This window comes from Calypte anna, chromosome 5, assembly GCF_003957555.1.
Source record: "Calypte anna isolate BGI_N300 chromosome 5, bCalAnn1_v1.p, whole genome shotgun sequence".
NCBI classification, from domain to species: domain Eukaryota; kingdom Metazoa; phylum Chordata; class Aves; order Apodiformes; family Trochilidae; genus Calypte; species Calypte anna.
In genome coordinates, this window is record NC_044250.1 from 9,934,762 (window position 1) to 9,955,995 (window position 21,234).

Genomic DNA, 21,234 nt, shown 5'->3' on the forward strand with positions numbered 1-21,234 from the left:
GGACTCCTTGTGCCTTTACACAGAAACTCTTCAAAATCACTTGTGAAAGCTGCAAACCATTGTGCTGAACTGCTTCAGGGAGTCAGGCACTGGGATAGCTTTGGGCCTGAAGTATCTGCACTTTTATTTTTACTCTCATGTTTTGTTGTTTTCCTTTTAATCTGGCCCTTCTCTGCTCATGGTTGAGTTAATGTTAGGTTTCCTCTCTAGCCTTAGGGAGGTTCACAAGTGACAAACACTCGTGTATCAATCCCAGCCATATGTATACCCTGCCACCAGCAACCAGTGGGCCCATGTGTGTATGTGTGAAGAATTTACTGGCACTTCAATTACAGAAATGTCACCGAAGCAGCTTTCCACTTTTAGATTTTCCCCCCAAATAATTTTCCCTCAGAAGATCTAGATATTTATTCTGTCTCTTTTTAGACAATATTTCTGATATGGTGGTCTAAAATCCAGTAACATTACACACGTTTTGCTTGCAAAGTGTGAAATTCTTTTGAGAATTCTAGCTATTCATTTTTCAAGAAACCTACTCTACAGTGTTCTGCCACATTAGGTTTCCCTAATAATCCATGGGAGGATGTGATCAAGATCTATTACTGCCTCTTGGTGTGAACATCACCAAATTCTGTGAAGGAGCTGTAGTGGCAATTCACTTTGCTGTTTGCAGGTATTTAAGTCTGTATTTGGAAAGCCTTGCTGTACTAAGCAGGCTTCAGGCTGGAAGGAATCAAAGGACATCCCGTGTCTTTTAGAAACTGGTTTTTTTTTTCTTGTCATCTTTAGATCCTTTTATGGCCATTTTCAGAGCAAAATAAGAGGCCTTTGGTCATTTTGTATTCTGCTGAATCTGACACTTAGCAATGTAAACGTGTCTATCAGGATGCCATTAATTGAGAATAATAAATGTCCCTTTATATGCAAAGTCTTTATGTAGAGGTGACTCCTGCTGCGATTCCTGAAGGCATTTTTCCTTCAAAGCACAAATATATCAGCACTTAAAGCAGCATTTGATATCCTCTTGCTATTCCTCTGGCCTGAGCTCTGCATTGCTGCTGCTTATTTTATTTCTCACCACACTTTACAAGGTGTGCTGTATCCAAATGTGGACCTTCTCTGCAGAAGTGGCTATGAATTAATGACACTGAATAAGAACCAGTGGCAGTTTTACAGAAAGTCCTTTGGCAAACAGGAGAAGAGGGAAAGGGAGCAGCACAGCCATGTAATAGATGGAGTTAGTGGGAATAAAGTTGGTGCCCATTTCCCCCAGTGGAGCTGCTGGGGACAAGTTGTTCTCCACCACCACTTGCTGTGTAAGAACAGCTTTTGTGTAGTCTGCTCCTGCAGTTTTGAGCTTGTGTAAAAGTGGTAAAGCATATTGAATGCTAGACACTGCATGGGCAAGCTGCTTAAATATGTAGCCTTGGAGAACCAGGTCTGTAGGCTTTTTACTAGAGCTCTGTTGTAATTTCAAACTTTCTTAATGGCCTTGGTGCACAGTGGCCTAGTAAGATTTAATACCTCCTGTTTAAGCTTCATTTTGTATCCTTCCTTGTTAAAAATTCCTGGCAGCTGGGCAAAAAAATTACCCAGGTGGACCCTTCTACTTGTAGGACTTTGAAGATGTTTGCATCCTGCACCAGGGGGACAGTGGCCTTTGTGTGATGTGGCAGCACTTGTCCTGGGTGTGCAGGAGTGGTTCCAGAGTGTGGAAGTGCCAGGGGAAATTGCCACTTTACAGTTCAGGATGAAAATGAAGTAAACCTTGCTTGTAACAAATAAAAGTGAGCAATAATTTTAACATATTAAGGCTGTGTACGAGGTGGGGGCACAGGATTTTTCTGGCTTGGTTGTGTAGGATGGGAAGTGGTGCCTTGGTTTAACTCTTCATTGCCCTCAGAAGAGTCCAATATGCAGGTGTATAGGCTGATTCAGACCTTAACAGGGAAATCTATAGTTTTGCACCATGTTGCTTCAAGTAAAACCACCAAATGGAGCTGTGATGAAGCCATCCGTGAACTGCATATCAAAAGACTGATTGTTCTCTGGTGTTTTTAATGCAGAGCATCTGTCTTAAATGCTAACTTCCAAAATATTTCTCTGTCCACTGATAATGTGATGCTAACTGTGGGATGCATCTTTACCATTTTCTATGCTCTGTAACAAAAATAAGAGCTCAGAGGGATGTTAATATGCTAATACATTAACATAAAGTACACCCTTTTCCTGCAAAAACAGGCATTCCTCCCACCACAGCTGAAGAGAAGAGAGGATATTGTCTGTGGAGGTTTGCATATTGTACTGCAAGTGTATTTAGACATTAGAAACTGAAGAAATGGGAAACTAGATATGTCTGGGGAGTAACTACTAATCTAAGTGTCAGGTTTGGTACTGGCAGACTCTGTGGAACCAGTAGCTCAAATCTCCGGAGGGCTGGCGGAGCCCTTGACCTTCGTAGCAAGAGCTGAACTCTTGTTAATGTGAGGGCTGATCTCAGAGACAGGGATGGGCAAGTCTTAAATACAGAAGTGTTGCCTGTTTTGCATAGATACAGGATGTCACAGAGCACTAATGTATAGGAAAGGTTTTCCCTGATTTTCTTGGACACCTAAGCAGTGCTGTCTGTGTGCTGTCTGTTGCCTTCACTGCTCTCTGGAGATGGCCATGTTTTATCCCTCCAGTTGTCTGTGGTTGCAATCTGAGAGTCTCTAGGCAAAAAAAGAAAAAAAAAAAAAAAAGGCCCAAGAAACCCGGGGTGGGTTCTGGAAGAATTTTTTTTTAAAATTCAAATTTTCTGTTTTCTTAGGCAGTAGAAATAGTTCATGGTGGAGCTCATTTAGGAAAAAAAAAAAGTAAATATTTTTGATATATCCTACTTGTGTCCTTAGCAATATAAAAGTGACAAAATTTCTGCTTCTCAGGGATCAGCATGTCATTTGTGAAATCATCGGTAGGCCTTTGAAACCATGATAAGTATCCATCACTTGAAGTTGGCCATCTGTCCTATTGACAGACCAGAGAGTGCCTAGCAACCCTGATGTCTATCTAGCACCATATTAGTGGTGGTAGATACCAGGAGAGGCTGAGGGGATTGGGTTTTCCAGCCCAGAGAGGAGAAGGCAATGTGGAGATGTCACTGTCAGGACGTTCAGGGATGACTGAGCCAAACTATTCTCAGAGGGGACCAGAGGCTCACACACACCTGGGAGAGGAGCTCTTGCCAGGCACTACCACAGGAAAATAATCCCTGCCCTAAGCAGCTGTGGGCAGGGCCAGGTAGTGGCAGGGTGGGATTGGGGGTGGATGACACAGTGATGGTCCTGATACAACACTGGGAGGAGAAACTGGCTCTCAGCTTCCTGGGCTGCATTGGCTCTCAGGACATATCCACCACTCCCTTTGTGTTGCCTAATGGACCAGTTTGGGACTGGGGACGGGTTTCAGATGCCGTAGGTTTGGGTCTGAAGTGAAAATAAGGCTGAACCTGCATAAAAAGTGAGAAGTCTCTGGAGAAGTCTTCTGCTGTTTAATTTTCTGAAAGCAAGGTACCAATCACACACCTGGCAGTGGCTGTGAAATTGCTGCTACGGATAAAAAAAAATGGGAAAGATTTTTTTTACTTGACCTTTGGGGTGCCTGAAACGCAGATATCTACTCTTTTTCACACAATCCCTGTTTGTAAGCAGCTCAGTTAAGGACCCAGATGGATCTCAGGTTTTGCAAATACTGTTTCACATTCTTCCATTAGTTTTTAGATCCAGAGCAGATGTTGTTCTTCCTTATCAGATTTTTGGTTCACTGTGAGTTGAGGAATAAGTACAGTTGTGGGATAGAAAGATGAAGCAAAATAAATTAAGATTTCCATACCCACATTACCACTTCAAATACTTTTGGCACTCAAAAAATAAAAAAAGACCTCCTAGCACTTGAAGTAACAAATTACTCATCTTCCACTCTTCCGCTTTGCTGTGGCAGATCATGGCTTGCTTTAAAGTAACATTCTTTTTTCCTGTGCGTAGATAATGCAGGCACTCCTCTGAAAAGAGGTACCACATGGAGTACAGTAGGGTTGAGGGAGATTTGAGAAAAGGGTTACATTTAGCATGTGGAAGCAGTGAATGTGGGCTGCAGATAAACGACGTGGGTTTAGAGCAATCATCACTGCTCCAGCGTGATTATTTTTCTCAGGGACAGGAGCCGGCTCTTTCTTTCCTTTGAAGAATACTGTGCTGGTGGCTGCACCATATTTTATATAACGTTTGTGCTGATGTCTTCTTCCACTTCCTATCTGCCTCCCATCCTCACCCACAAGTCGGATGCTGGGATCATGTCACTTCTGAGTCTCCAGCAGGGGAACAAACAGGTGGCTACAACAGGTTACAGCCCCGCGCCCCTGACGTTTACTTCGTGCATATAAAAGCATCTGCTTTAAAAGTGAGGGTTGCAGAGAGGCTGACATCATCTTGGGAACAATCAGAGCTAGGAATAATGTAAGGTTGTTCAGGAGCTCTTCAGGTTAATAAGTCAATGTCTGCAGCTGATTCCTCACTGAAAGGTGTGCTGAGAGTGAGCTGGGATTGTTCCCTTGACCTGTGCAGCGAAGAGGAGGACATGGCAGGGCTGCAGATGTGCTCTGGGAAATCAAAGCTTGCTTCTGTTTCCCAGCTAGATATCCAGCTGTATCTTTTTGAGTACTGCTTTATGAAAAGACAAGGCAGGGAAAGAAGGAATCTAACATGATTTAGACGTAATAAGGTGGACTTTGCAGCAGCCCTGCCCTTCATGACTTTTCTTCTCACAAAGCTGGTTTCCAGATATTTATAGTCTGTGGACTTTTTCTTAAAATACCAAAATATTTGTAGCTATTTTCTTTCTTTTGAGGGAGAATAAATTATCTGGTGTCATTGAACACTGGTGGGTATGTATGTTTCCTTGACAAGAAGCAAATTTTCTTTAGATTCAGTTTCTTGAACTCCTAGGAAAATTGTATATCACGCAAACACTAGGAATTAATCTGAATAGCCAGTGAGGTAAAAATGCTCCCTCTGCTGTGATTGGTGTGGCCCAGGGAAAGGCAGCTCTCAGGCTGCCTCCCTCACTAACTGCCCAGCCTCACAGCAGATTGGCATCATTCCCTGGAGAACCATAATAGAGCACTCCCTGAAGTGCTCAAAATCCTGAAGGGAAATTAGGATCTTTCTTTTTTTAATGGGGTTTCTGAAGTGCTTCTGTTCATCCAAAGGACTGCGGGCTATTAAATGAGGGGGGGGGGGGGCAGGCTAACGGTTTTTCTAATTACCACACTTCCTCCCTCTCCCCCTTTTTAAGTGGCTTTGGACAGTTGCAGAACTTTGATTTTAATTTTGTCTAATCTCCTGAGATATCTAGGTAGGGAAAACTATTGTAACTAAAAATGGCTCTGATTTTTTTTTTTCCCCCTTTCTTCCATTTTAATAGGTATGTTTAGTCTACATTAAAAGCTTTCTAGAGAACCTTTTATAACTGGCTAATTTAAGCTTGTCAGGTTTTAATTATAATCTCTCTATACACGAGTTAAGATGCTTAATGCTAGTGAAAAGTTCTGAATACAAAGCAAACCTGTGTCAAGTTGCAGAGGACTCTTACCCGTCTTAATTGCTTCTGGTCTGAACTTTAACCTTAACTCTCCCATCTGTCTTAGACATTCCCTTCTCTCATCGCAGCCACTTTCCTTCCACAGACTGCTGAGGATCTGTCTTAATTCTGCATGATTTTTAGTCCAGCAAGATGTTCAGTTCCCTCTTTACCCCACTGCAGCATGATGCACGTTGCCAGAGCACAGCCCTGCTGCCCCAGGGAGCCCCAAGTCTGCCCTTACCCTGCCAGGATGGGGCAGCTTCTTGGAAGATGGGGCACCTCAGCTGCTGGGGTGCTTTTAGATCCCAAATGTCAGGACAACTTCTGATTTCGGTGGAAATCTCTTGCCAACAGCATCCATAGTGGTATTTTTTTTTTTTGCAGTTTTATGGATTTTTTAGGGAGTTTATTCCTTTTTTTAGGACTGTTGTCTACCTCATTTTCCAGCTGTGCCCCAGCCTTTGTGGCAGAGGTTAGTTGTGTCTTTTTCTTTGATAAGAATGAGCTTCATTCAAGCTTAGAAAATTAGCCTCGAAAACACTCAGCCGGTGCAGATTCCTTCTGGAGAGTGCATTTAAAAGTTTGAATCCAAAATTGATTTGGAAGTACTCTAATCTAAAATAACCCTGATGTTAGCATTGTTGTCTGCAGCTCCTGCTGGCCCTGGCGTTCCGGTTCAGCGCATTGGCACACAGTTCCCTGATGCTGTGAAATTGAGACTCATCTGGAGATACAGACTTTTCTAAAAAGGATTGCAGGGCACTTAAGACTCCTTATTTCATTAGTTCAGTGAAGGAGTGCTTTTCAGCAGTCAGGAATCTCATGATGAGGTGGACGAAAACTAAGCAAATCGAGAGGTAGAGAGTCCCATGGAAATGGAGCAGTGGAAAAGCTGCTCAGGAAGTTTTTGGTCCTGAAGCGTAGCATTTTTGGAGCTGAAGGTTAGTGGTTTAGGATTTCTTTTTAGTCTGAGGTTTCAGGCAAAGCATTAGTAAATATATACCCGGGCCAGACTTTAGGGGGTACATTTCAGCATTTCAGGAGGCTTTAAGTTCTGCACGCTTTGCTAGGTCATATGATATAAGGTTTTTTCCATTGTTTTTAACCAAGTGTAGCCATCAGCATCTTCATGTATGTTGGTGAGAATTAAATGGAGCATAAATAACTGAATTGAAGAGCAGACTTCCACTTTAAGGGGAAGCAGTGGTAATGATCCAGAGGAGCAGGATGCATTGAGGAAAAGAGTAAAGTGTGAGTACCATCCAAAGTGCAGGCAGAAAGTCATAAATTCTTGTAGAGGTGGTGGTCTGAAATTCAAGGAATAGGATTAGAGAGCTACTGTAGGTTAATGAAAACAGCTCCCTTAGGATCAGCTTGAATTCAACTCAGTGGTCAACCGTAAGAAGAGGAATGTCTTGTGCAATTCCAGCTTCTCATCCATATTCTGAATGCTGTGATGTTCCTGAATGCTTAATAGAGTAGAATATGTTCTGTTATGGTATATTTCCTAGGACTCTTGGATGCTTTAATGCAAACTAAATGTCATGCTAACTTGCCCCAAACCCTTAGTGCTCACTTTATTCTGAAATATATGGTGAATTGCAGCAGAGTTTCCAAAGCTTTTCCGAGGTATTTCACACAAAGAAAGAAATGTCTTGCAGTTTTACTTGCATCTTTCCTGTTTTCCAGGGTAATAGTACTAAAATTCTGCCTCTATTCATCAGCTCAGAGGAACTCATTATAGAACCTGTATACAACAGCTAATGCCAAGAAACCACTTTTCATTCTTATCAGCATAATTTCTTGTAAAAAAGGGTTGCATTAGTGGCCAGCTGTGGCTTGTGAGCCCTGACTTAATCAGTTGTGAAAAACAAAAATTAGTTTGAGGCATATCATTACTAACCAACTGCAGCTATAACAAATGTTTAATGAAGAGTGCTGGGGTCTGCACACCTTTCCCTGGGACTGAACGGGGAGATGGCCAAGAGCAGGACTTTCTCTGTCCTAATTGTACAAGTGAAATGGGGTGGAGTAAAATCTGTCTGAGGAAGCAAAGTCTGGCTAAGTAAGGCTTGACCCCAGTAGATAGAAGAAAAGAAGCAATGAAAGAATTTAGCCTCTCCTTTCTCTGTCTTCTCTATCTTTGTGGCATTAGGAGAACAACATCTTTTGTTGCTGTTATTTTCAAGGTACAGCAAGTTCTTTCTGACAGATTTCACCCTGCCCTTTTTCTAGTCCTGAAATATTAAACTGCCATTCCCAAAGCAGTCAAGTGATAAAGGTGCTGTGCTCTCTGGGATCAACAGTGGGATGGGAAGGATTGTTCCAATTTTTTGTTGGGCTCTGCTTTATATAAACACAGAGTGTCTTTGTTACACTGAGTGAAGGCTACAATATCCAGGGCCCTCCTGTAGTCTGAGCATCTGCATTACACAAGTCATGGGCTTTTGTCTGGTCAGGAGCTGTAACTGGGCAAAATGCACTTGTGTACTCTTCTGGCTCCTGCTAGGCAGGGTGAGCCAGTCTTACCATCCTGCTCAGACTCCTCTGCCTCTCATGTGCACAGAGAGGCACAGAGAGTTTACCAGGGAGCAAGGCAAAGCCTTTAGGAGCATGTAGCAGGACTTCCAAGGTAACTTCAGGCTCCTGAAGTTTGGCTTGGCATTCCTGTGTTGACTGCAGGAATGGTCCAGATAAGTCCACCATCAGACCATTTTCTGGAACCTCTTCTGAGACTTGCTTATGTACAGCTGAAATTTATCAAAGCTGAAATTTACACAAATTCCATGGCTTTTCTATGTTGCTGGCCTCCCAGGAGGTTGTAGAGAGTTATTCAAAACTTCAGGAGATGCAAAAAGCTATGGTATAGTTTATATCCACAATGATACAAATTTTGCCTCCTAAAGCACTAATTATTTATTGGTTACTTGCACAGTGTTCACCAACACAAAACTGAGACTGAGAGTTTCCAGACCCAGAGACTTGACACAGAAACTTGGAACTGTGGCCACCTCAGCCTCTCTCTCTAATACAACAGAAAAAAACGCAGCACTTGGAAACATTGCAGGGAAGATGAGACAGGATGCTCTCTTAACCTTGGCTTTTCTTTGCTACTTTCATGAAACAAAATTCTGGTCTGCCTTTTTTTTTTTTTTTTTTTTTTAAGTCAGCAAACTGGTCATATATTGCAAAAGATCAGTGTTTTCATGGATGAGTAGTAATTACAGAGTAATGGCTTAAAACATTTCCTGAAGGAACATAAAGCTGTTTCTAAAAGTCGAGAGTACATTAAAAGGATTACCATGTAGATTTGATTTTTAGATAACACTAAAATGGATCCCAAATGGACTTACGAAAAGGGATGCTATCTCTTTAATGGAAAGTGCACAGTCTGACAGCTCAGCATGCAAATGGTCCTGCAAAGGACTCTGTGTTGTGTTTTCTCATTTCAACAAGAAGAGAAGGAAATAACTCTTCTTGTCCTTCTCCTTGGAACTTTTAGTAACAGATGAGTTTGTCTGGTTTTGCTAGGAAAGGGGGAAGAGGCTAGGTTTTGAGGATAACTTCACCTTTCTGAATCACTAGGGAAGTCTGTTTCACAACTTCTAGAAGGTCAGCAGCAATTTTATCTCTTGCATGGATTGCATTATGTAGATGGACTCCCTCTGCATTCTCTATAGGTGAATCTTTACTCATCTCTTTGAAATGAAGAAAATATGCAATTAAACTATAGTTTTTGTATATTTATTGTGCTAAATTTGTGCAAAGCATAAGCATCCACGTTTTGTCTTGCCTCTAAGTTTGGAGAGGGGCAGGAGAGGTTGCTATTTTCATACTCCAGTAACTTGCAATCACTATACTGTTTGCTATTTCAGAGTTGCCAGCACAACTTTCTGATGATTGATGATGTAAAATATGCTTTTGGCCTGAGCAGGATTTCTTCTAGAAACATTCAAAAGAGTATATTCATATTTCATTAAACACAGAACACCAGGATTTCAAATTCTTTTGTGGTATTGCACAAATTATTATGGGCTCCAAAAGTCTTGAGAAATTTCTATAAGCCCGTGAAAGCTTTAGATTGGAAAGTCATCATTGCCTGCATTAAGGCCTGTGACAGATTGCTTCATCAGTGTACACAGAGCAGAACATCAAATGGCCCTTTGGCAGTGGGCACTGAAATTCTATTAAGGTTGCCGAAAGCTTGGGTTGACATTGTATATGTCTGCAAAGAGGCAGAAGAAAAGATGATGATTATGGTTGTGCAATGATATAGCTCTATTCTCCTTAAAATATTCACATCTCTAGCGTACCAAATCTGTCAGGGTGATGTTAATGTTTAACTGCTGAATCTGAGCTCTGCTACATTGCACATCTTTGCACATGTCTTGAAACCTCAGTAGTAATATGTTAAACAGTGCATTTTAACTGGAAGATGAGAATTGTGTTGTATTACATATGTGCCTGGAAATAATTGACTTGAGTTTTTACTTCTCCAACACACTTTGGGATTTTAAACTCGATAGCATTTAGCATTGGTACACAGCTTGTTCCTCAGTGAGCTGAAAAGTGAGGGATGAGTTTTTACCTTTGTGATCATTTGACTCAGAAACTCATCTTCCTTTGGTTTGCTTTGACACCCAAACCCCTCAAAAGAAAACTTTGGAGCTTGGTGTCTTTTCAGTAGGCACCTGCAAATCAGTGGAATATTGAGGTATTTGGGAAGAATTCCAAGTTAGTTAATACCTCATAATAATTTTCACATCTCCAATGTTCTTATACTGCTGGACAAGTGGTGTGAGGGTGGTCTCTTCATTGCCAGACTTTCCTACTACAGCTGATGAAGGAGAGAACTGAATACCTAAAATCAGGACCTTTGCCATACTGTAGGACACTAAATTGTGACTAACAGAGAAAACCTGATCAAAATGTTCTCAGGCTAGGTTGAAGGTGGGAGAAATCTGCATGTCTTTTTACTGCTCCCAAGGCTTCAAACAGTAAAAATTGATTTTACTGGAACACATGTGCTAAGAATAAGCTTTGGACATATGCCAATTATGAAAAATTAAAGCTCAAACAAGCATATTTATGAGCACAGGGAAAATGTTGCTTACTGGAATGATTTATAAAAGCTGTTTTGCAGCAACAATTTTTATGGTTTGTGTTCAGTCCTGGTGCCACGTGTTTCTTTATAGCTACAGGATGTCCTCTGATAAGAACAGCTCCAGAATAGAGTGTCTTAAAGCAGGAACTAGAAGTCTCAAAATTGGAGCAAAATGAAAATCTGAATTCTAACCCTAAATCTCATGTCCTGAATCAGGACCTACCACGGAACAGATTCAGATGTTGTGAATGATTATTTTGGATATCTTGATCTATCTGAGAAAATGGTTTGAAAACAGTCTCTGAAGTGGGGGAGAGTGGAGTGGAGGGAGAATTAAGCCACTTGTGCAGCTTTGGGTCACTTTTAGGCAACTGAAACTGCCAGGGGACACTAGACTCTGAATTATGTTTCTTTTAAAGTTTGCTGTGAACTCTAGGGCCAAAAACATTGCTGTGTTATTTGAAGCAGGATAACAGCATAGTTACAGTAGAAGTACTGATCAAATTGGCTTTTTTTCTCCTTTTAACAGTCCTTTCCAACTACTTTTTTGCCATGCTTGGGAAGTTTGTTCAGTAGGGATTCAGAAGACAGAATACCACAAATGAATTGCTAAAGCCTCTGTAAATATACCTGCTGTATACTGCAGCATGAAACTGGAAATGGAAAAAGATTGTGGTTACTCATTGAATAATTCTGATGAATGGTTGGAGGCTTGTTCATAAGCATTTGGTTGCAAGTACTCTGTGTTCCAAATGTAATGTTTTAATTGGATATACAGATGGCATGATGAGTTTCACCTTGCTGGCCATAATTCTTCAAATGAAATTCTTGGTGTAGATGCCTGAGACAACGTGCTCTCAGTTCAATGGAAGTGCATGGTTTAACTTGTTTTGCAGGGTGTAATATTCATAGAAGGTGAGTAATACAATACTGGGAACACAAAGTGAGTTTCTTTTTAAGGGAATGAAATTCACTGCATCTTTTGGCAATGACTGTCTGCATTTACTTAAATGGGTGAAGCAGGGCTCTAATGCTTTTAAATGATATCAGATCCTCTGATAAAAGACATAAGACTGCAGCTTATTTATTGTGATGAGACAGGAGTTAATAAGATTACTCCTACTCTTACTTTTTCTTCTTTTGCAGCCAAATGCTGGGATTTTTGTTAGCAGGCAAAAGGAGGTCAGCTCATTTAAAGAGTGTTGCTGCTAGAAATAAACACTTTTTTCCCTCAAGTGGAACTCTGAAACCTCAGCTCAATTGCCCAACTGCAAAAACTCTGATCTTTAAACCAGAATTGCTTTTAGCACTGGAATGCTGCACCCCTGTAATACTCATAAATTTTAAAAAAATATATAATAAAAGGGAAAAAAAAAAAAAAAAAAAAGAGAGAAGTGTAACATAAACCTGCAATAATTAGGGTATTTGGCAGAGGGGTTGATCAGAAATGTGGTAACTGTATCTGCAAGGTACTGCTCTAGCAAGTATTTTTGTGGGAGGGTAAATTAAACCATCATTCCTGTACCGTGTTGTGGAAGGGGCTGTAAAACTGTACAGGTAACACTGCTCTGGAGTGGTTGTCACAAAGGTTTCAGAGAATAGATAGATATTTGTGTGTATGGTTAATGTAGTTGACTGCTTTGTTGCTGAGCAAGCTTTTAAGGTAAAAGTAGCAAATCTGAGGAAAAGTTGTTGTTGTTGGGGGGGGGTGTTTGTTTTTTGTAGTGTTGGTTTTTTTTCATTAAAAAAAAATAAAAATGCTCCATCAAAAACTTGCAGAGGGAAAGAGTTAAAGCCATCTGCCTGAAAGCATTGTGTAAAACATACACACAGTGTTGGGGAAATAAGCCAATTATGTGTGCTTCACAGGAGGTGGGGGACTGACCTTTGTGTATAATTAGTTCTTTTATTTAAAGCAAAGATTTTGAATAGAATAACTAATTAGCTGTCATAAATGGCAAATTGAAGATTTTGGCCAGATTCCTTGGGGAGTGTGGGAGGACGTCCCTCCTCCCACCCTGTACTGGAGGCTCTGGCTCTCCTCATTAGGGTTGTTTTTAGTTCTCTGCAGCGGTAATGAGGAGCAGCACTTCCCAGAGCCCCCTCTAACGAGGAGTGGGGGGCAGGTGGAGGAGAAACCCCCCCAGTTTCCACAGCCCTGGCTGGGCACACGTGGGTGTAGTGGAGAGCTGGGGTGGGAGAGGGAGAAACTGAGGGGGGCTGCTGGAAATCAGAGGGGGATCTGACAAGTCTCAGTGATATCACCTGTGTTTTCTGCTCTGGACTCAACTGTATAAAATACAGGCAAGCTGCAGAGCCTTGAGGCATATATCATTAGCCAGCAGCCCTGCATTACTCTTTCAGACCAATTAACCTTTAGAGTTGCATTAAAGAAATTAGGTGGTGAACTTCCATGCTTTCAGAGGGGACCAGTAGCTCTCTTGCAGACCAGAGCACTGTGGAGCACTACACCATAGGACCATTGCAGATAACTGTTATTTAAAAGGTCTACCATTTATAAAAAGTTCCCAGGCTCTCTTGGAAACGATGCTTTATGAACAGTGCCCTTAGAAACTGCAGCTGATTGCCATGTGAATAGAAATATCAGTAAAATGGCTTAGAAAAATTTAAAGGTGTACTTAGCAGACACTTGTGTTATAAAGCCAGCTGAATAATTTTACAGAAAGACCCCAACTGAGAAGATACAGGCTGATTAAAGCTAGTTTGTCCGACTGTGAATAGCAGTAAAGTTTAGATTACTCAGTACAATAACAGCCTCTTTAGACACAACCATAAATTTCAGTATGTCCAGAGGTGGTGTCTATAATTTTTTAATGTGCACTGGAGCTCCAAGCACTCAGAACAGGTTTTGTTTTGTATTTACCAGCAGCAAGTCTATTAAGTTGTAAAGGGCAAAGAAGGGAATGTAGGTAGCCAAAAATAGAAAGGCTTCATCTTCTGTTTCTAAGAAAAGATAGCAATGGATGGCTAGCAACAGGAGAGGAGAGAGCAACTTGATGGTACTTTCAGAATTTTGTAATCAATCAGCATTCCCTGTGTGATCGTGTATTTTAAACAGGTGAGTGACCAGCTGTTAATTTTCCTATCTCTGCAACACTCCTCATTTTCTAATCCTTGCTTGCAGAGCACACATGGAATTTGTCAAAGGTGAGTCCTCTGTTCCTTGACAGCCCCAGTTACACCACATCCCCCTGATCAAATACAGCTTGGTGTCTTGGCATTTTTTTGTATGTACTGGGGAAAAATATACATAGAGGCAGCTGTCTTGCAGTGCAGAATTTTTTCCAAAAGAGAGACCAGCTCTCCGTGTGGTTCCTGTCTTCAAAGCCCAGACAGCTCAGGGTTTGCATGGTGGGAGGCAGGAGGAGGGAACTGGGATTTGGTGTTGGCTGTTTCCTCTCCCGGCACGCCTCTGACCGTGAAAGGGGTTAAGATGAGATGTTTCTGTCTTGTTGCTGGGAAATGACATGGCAAGTGTGTGAGGAACCCTTGCTGATCAAGTTTGGCAGTTTTTGAAATTTTGTTTCACACCTTGCCTGCTGTGTCAACTCGCCAACTAATTGCAGCTGCAACTTTCCTTAGTGGTGTGTGTGCCATGCAGACTGGTTGGTGGGGATGTCACAGGGAAGCCTCACAGACCAAAATGTAATTTCAAAACACTGAACCTGACCAGCAGAGGCTGACCTCGCTCATTATTATCTGAGTGGGAATAGCAGCTTTGAACATCATATGATCTCAGAAATGGTACCTTTTTTTCATTAGAAGACCCCCTGCTGAACACTGACCAAATACATAGCTTTTTTCTTGCTTAAGGTACTGTTTAAAAATATATATATCTGTTCCTTTGCTGGTTATTAGAAGAAAATCAAAGTGTTACATTTCCCTCATTCTCAGAGGCCTCTCCTAAGACAATGGTGCTTGTAATAGCAGAGAACAGAGATGGAGATGGTGAGTGAGGGCTGCCAGGGCCATGGATGGCACAAGAACCACCACTACAGCCAGCCCACAGCTGCCCAGGCCTGCTTACTGCCTCAGGACACCCTCTAAACCTCCCAACCCACCCTTACCAATCAAACCAACCTCTCCTAATGGGCCCTGCACTGCCACCCTTGAGCTTGACTGCGCTGCTGTTACTGGGAACCCCTCATACTGAGTGCGGGCAGGTGGAACTCCAAGAAGGCACTGGTTTCAAAAGTGCTTGAGGGCTTTGGAAAGCCCCATCTGGCTGAAGATCTTGTATTTCTGAATCACAGAGATGATTTCAAACCCCTCCCATGCCAGGAGTTCTCTTTGGAGGGGGTTTAAGGGGCTGCTCTTATCTAGGATCTACAATCTGAAATCTGCAGCACTTCCAGATGCAGGATTCTCGAGCTTATCTAGATGAACCCTGCAAAAGGAATTGTATGATGACTCTCCTTGTAAGAAAACCTCTTCTGCATCTAGGGTATGCAGTTCACATTTAAAGTGCCTGTTTGGTGGGGTTGATAATGGTTCCTTGGTGTATAGGCCTTCTACATAAAAAAACTACTTGCACAACTAGCTCTTGGTTTTCGTAGGTGCAAACTATTTTCTTTCATCACTGGTACTGATCATACACAGTTTGCAAATGCAAACTCATGAGTGGGCCCTTTGCCTCAGAACAAGGCAATCTGTTCTCACAAAGTGCTGTTTGCCTTGTGTGGAGTTGGGGAGAGCATGGTGTGGACGTCTTCAGTTTTCTGAAAAAGAAATTACTCAAAAAGTGAAGCTTTTCTTTGCTCTTAAAGTTACTCTGCAAAAAAAAGTGCTGTGTTCAGAACTATGGGGATGCTTCCCTCTTACTCCTCTGATTGTGTACTAAATACTCCATTACTCTCAGGATCTTTACAGATTGCATATGTGGCAGACAAACAGATTTAAGTCTTCTCGTAGTTGTTGCATATTGGACACTGCAGTAAAAAATTTGCTTGTATCGACTCTGTGAGCAGGTTTGGAGTGTGTCCCAGCAAAGAGCAGGAGGGCTCTTTAAGCCTTAAGAGTTTTTGAATGTTACTTGACCTGTCTCTGGGCTGCTGAGCCCACTTGGGTAACAAATGGATCAATACCTCCCTGTTTGTGTAGAGGTGTCTTAAGTGCTATTGTCGTCTGCTTGCAGCTCTGACAAAGCAATTACTACTGTAGGAGTGGTGGGTTTTACATGTGCTGAGCATTAGCTACCATCAGGTCACCCTGGCTTTTAAGGAAAGCAGCAAATGTCACTTATTACAGTGGCACAGAGTCAGTCCTCTCTGGTTTAGGGACTGTTAATAATTCCATTATCAAGTTGCTACTTTCTGGGACACCCAGCACTTCCCACAGAAGTGAACTTTGTGTGAGGATGTAACCAGTGACACTTGCTACCACAGCCAGAGTGTCCCCTCTCATCTTCTCTGCATTGGTTAAGCCCAAGGCATGCTCATTACAGACCCAACGTTGTCATTTTTAGTGACTGACACTGGTAAAAATGAAAATCAGTAACGAAGGCTCCAGAGAAAATGGGATTCTGGCACTTTCAATGAGCTTGCCTCTACTTTGATCATCTCCTGTCCCTTTCCTCCCCCACAGTAAAATCTTTGTTTATTTTTCAATCTTACCTGTTGATTATATAAAATCCTCCCCTGTCTCCCTCTTTAACTGAGAATGGTGACAGATCTCACACCCGTGGCTGTGCTTGCCGTGGGAGTCACTATTGCTTGGAGGAGAGGACAGAACTAGAGACAGAGCATGAGGAAGGTGGCCACAGCAAGGCTTCACCAGCCTGGTGACTTGAGTGTCCTTCCACCACCTCATACCCAGCTAGCTCGTGCTTGCTTTGTGCAGTCCCAGCAGCGATTGCCAGGGAGGAAAAAACTTCTGTTTTTTTTTATTAGCTTCTCCAGCAGTGCAGGAGAAGGAAAGCTCTGACTTGCTTAAGGACTGCAGCTTCGCTAGCAGTAGAGGGGTACTGGTTGGGTTATGCTCAGCAGTCCTCAAGGGCTTTTGAATAACATTTATTTTACAGCAATCCCTGGGCTGCTCTGGCTTTCACTGTGACCAGCAGGGTTCGTCATGAAAGAGGAAAAACAGTGATGTAACACAGCGTTTTATACCCACTGCTCCCCTTTCCCCATCAAGCTGGATCCAGCCACCATGTTGGGCTGGGGGTACATACACTAGTGGCCTTTCTGATACTCATAATGGCCCGTGGCAGGTAATTAACAACACGAGGGTACTGGTAATGAGCAGAAAAGCAAATGCTGACATCACAACCAGTTGATTCTGCTGTGAGGTGTTAATTAAAAGAAGTCTGGTGCTTTGTGTCAGCCCTACCTTTAGGAAGAAAGGACTGTGTTCCAGTGCCACACTCCCACTCACCCTGTGACAGCAAGCGAAATCCAAGTTCCTTTGTCCATCAGCTTCTCGCAGTGCGAGCTCCCTGTAACGAAACCAGCAGCAGGGTTTGCTCACAGATCCACCTGTAGCTCACAGTGCTACCCCAGATGCAGGAACCTGTTCAGGCTGTGGGGTGTCTGCTCACAGTGATGCTGTGCTTGCCTTACAGGTGTGCCGATGCTCTCTGTGCAACCCAAAGGGAAGCAGAAGGGCTGTGCCGGCTGTAACCGGAAGATCAAGGACCGGTACCTGCTGAAGGCTCTGGATAAGTATTGGCATGAAGACTGCCTGAAGTGTGCCTGCTGTGACTGTCGTCTCGGAGAGGTCGGATCAACTCTTTACACAAAAGCAAATCTCATTCTTTGCCGCCGAGATTACCTGAGGTAAATAGAGGAATGTGCTGTGGGCTCTTCCCAAAGCCCTCGGTGTGCTGCCAGATGTTTGTCTTCCTAAACCTCTGCTATGAAACATGTACTTGTGCATGGGAAGCCCTGCCCGCAAGAGGTTGGAGTTTCTTCCTCTGTCTAAGCATTATTTATTTTTTTTGCACTTAATGTATTTTGTAGTCAAGAAGGTGGCATCCTATTTTTCCATCAAGGTAGAAGGAGAAGGGGATGATTTAACTTTTCATTATTATCAACAAAGAAGAAAGAGCAGTGCTTGTGGAGAAAATTAGGGCAAGACTGTTAATAATTCTTGCATCTCTTTGATGCTATATTCCTGTTTGTTGACTGAGATCTAACCAAACCTTTACCTTTTCTTTTTCAGCGGTAGCTTTTAGGTAGATTTCTAGTGCTTCTATTGAGTAAGGTTCCCCCTGAGAAGCTCTTGTCCCTTCCCTAAGTAATCAGAGCAAAACACTCCAAAATTACAGATCAACTGAAAAAAATCTTTCCTTAGGAGGATGTCAGCAGAGACCATCACTAATTCTGGGTTAGAGCTACCTTGCCAGTGTGTGTTTGCAGTGCATAATGACACATGGGATTTTTTTGTGTGATGTGTATGGGGCTTTCCTACATAATACATTATATAAACACAAATTACTTTTAATAAGGACTAATGCAAACATACTTATGAGAGTCACATTGCAAAATACTTTGAGTTTTGCTTTGTTTTTCCTTTAAAAGAACATACTTGATCTCCAACTGAGCTGTGAGTTTTCCTTTTTTTCCTAAAGCACATTTCCTATGCAACCGCAACTACCAAACACATCTAAAGCAAAAAAACCCCAAAAAACAACATATTGTTTTAAGATAGAGAGGCAAGATGACATCTAAACTTGCGGTATCCAGAGGCTGGCAAGATTAGTCTCAGTGATCAGATCCTTCATGTGTTTCAATGAAAACATGTTCTTGAAAATCTTTAACAAATATTTTCTCAGTTAGCTTAAACAAAAAAACATCTTCTAAAGATGAGAGCTTAAGCAGTGAGCCAAACAGAAGAAATAAGTCTATTTGCTGCCACATGGGAGCTGCCATCTTGTCTTTCAGCCAGGCAGTGTGCAAGAGCATCCTGCTCACATGAGGCTTTTTGCTCCTGTTTGAGCTGAAACCTCCCAGGGCACCCATGAAATGTCTCAGCTGAAATTCTGCCACACAGGCAGCAGTCAAAGGTCCACACTGGGCTAGGTGGGATGTGTCCCCAGACTGTGAGGAGGAGCTTGGATAAAGGAGGAACACATCTGAAGGAGAAGAGATAGAATAAGCAGCCTTTAGATGGGTGGAAAGGGTACAACGAGGAAAGAGTGAACTGCTTTCACTATCATGAAATAATGTCAGTACCTTGTCTTAATTCTGAGTATTTAATGATGTTCTACATGGTGCAGAACCCTACTAGGAATACTTGGTTGGGCAGTGATTCCCATATACATTTGCTGTTTGAGACCTACAAGCTACCTCATGTTTTGTCCACTTAATGAGCACTGTATTGATTTTAGTTTGTTCCAGTTTCATAACAAAGATCATGTGTGGCATCAAATCAGACCCATTAAAGTACCAAAGGAGCAGTAAAGAGCACATCTGATGCTGTTAAACTTAGAATAAACCAGGGAAAGAAAGGAATAGTCTACAACTGCAGTGGTAAAAAGGTTCTTCTGGGAATGCTTCTTTGAGGTGAAAAAGCTTAATCTGTGATCTTGTCACTGCACCCCAGATGGCACGACTTGCTGGGGCACTAGAGAGGTCTCTGCTGGAGATGGAAAAAGAGGTCAGGAGTTGCAGACCCCAGGCCCATATCCTGTCTTTGAAATCCCATGAAATTTAGCCAACTTTATATCTCTGGTGGGTTTTATTCTTGCTAATAGGTAAATTTAGGCTTATACTACTTTGGGGGGAGGTTCTTCCACACTCCTGGGTTCTGCTCTTCTGATGCTAAGGAATTATTTAAGTGTCCTAGGATAGGAAAAAGGGCATTTCTCTGTAGTCTTGTATTTTATGGAAAGTTAAAGCTTTTTTTTTGTTTTGTTTTTGTTTTTTTTTTTAATTTGAAAGCATCCTCTGCTGCATTCTACACAATTTTTGTGTAGACTCTACTTCAATTTGAACTATTAGTTTCTATTAATAGAAGGAACTGAAGTTGCCATCACCTTCTTCTCTACGGTTTGTTCACTCCTGGTAATTTGAATTTTTCTTCTTGGAGAAATACTCATTCACACCATTATATTCACATAATTCTTTCCTTTTAATAGCTCTAGAACTTGCATCCACCTCTTTTTATTTCTTCCTTCAGCAACTCACAGTATTTGTTCTACAAGTCAAATTTTAGCAGAATTGATTCCTAAAAATAAGTTTTCTTACTTCTCACTATACTCACACCAAAACAGGAGTACTTTATCTGGAGGCCAGTCAAGGGACTTTATAGTTGGCCACTTCCTGTGTATACCTTTGAATAAGAACAGGGTGAGTGTTGCATTGATATTTATTAGGTCAGCCATCATGTGAAAAATTAAAAGGCAGACTGATTTTGTGCCCATAAATGTAAATAGATGCATCTTATATATATGAAGTCCAGAAAGAATATTGGAGGCAGCAGCCTTGTTCCTGTCCAGAGCTGTAAAGACCCAGCTGTTACCACCTCACTGATGCTCTGTTTTGCCCCACCACTGTGGAGGCAGTAATGTATAGGTGCTCACCTATAGGCACAAAGGACTTCTGGAGCATTTTGGGCTGCTTAAAAATTCATCAGTTTGCAGGTCAGGGCCCCTGCTTGTGCCACCCCTCCTGCAGGCAGGTTGGGCTCGAAGCCCCTTCACTGTGGCTGTCAGGGCCACCAAGAGTGGCTCTGCTGGACCAGAGGAGCTGTGGATGCTGCAGGGATGGGGACAGGAATGAGTTTCTGGGCTTGGCCAGGGGTGTGGGGCAGAGTGCTGGGCTGGGTCCCTCCCTGCTGCCTTGGTGTTGCTTTGGAGACATCTTTGTTTGAGGGGTTGGCAGCGTGGTGGGCTGCTGGTTGTGTGTGCTGGTCCACAGTGGGCTTTTAGAAGAATTCTTTTGAATGCATTTCAGGAGCTGCTAGCAGACCGTAGCCTATCATTTGTTTCAAAAGATAAACCATCATCATTGCTTGTGAAGGAACATTTGTTAACCTTCACATTTCATAAAACACTTTCTTGCTCATTTTTTAATCATGAAAGATGAAATTGGATCTCGAGTTGTTATCCTTGCGGTATCACCTCAGTCTCCAGCTGTGTCTAGATGTATCTTTCGATATATTTTGCCTGAGCAAATAGATTTACCATTTGTTCCATAATCACAGTTCCAGCATTCTTACCTCTAATTATTTTTGATAATCAAATGCTATTGAAGAAACTGCTTCTGGGACAGAGGAGCTTAGCGTGCAGCCCGGATGGCTCCTCACAATCCACACGCAGCAATGTGTGTTTGTTCCTGGGTGTAATTAAACATTCACCCAGCTCTGGTTCACGGGGACGGTTTGGGTGTTGCATCAGGATTTCCTGGGAGGAACTGACAACTTAAATTTCACTCTGAAAAGCTGATGAAGAATGTGATTTTTTCCCTTTTTACTCAGCATGGTGCCCTCACACAAGCAAAAGCGAGTCAGGATGCTTTGACAGGAGCAGAACTGTCACTTCTGTGTGTTTG

The 21,234-nt window shown here is 42.2% G+C and overlaps 1 protein-coding gene across 1 annotated transcript in view; it reads left to right on the plus strand.

Annotated features, from left to right (window-relative positions):
* Positions 1-21,234, plus strand: part of LMO1 (LIM domain only 1) — a 53,533-nt gene that overhangs the window by 20,581 nt on the left and 11,718 nt on the right. The window contains exon 2 of the mRNA XM_008504731.1: positions 17,304-17,517. Within this exon, the coding sequence (XP_008502953.1) occupies positions 17,304-17,517 (214 nt within the window). The remainder of the gene's footprint in view (positions 1-17,303; positions 17,518-21,234) is intronic.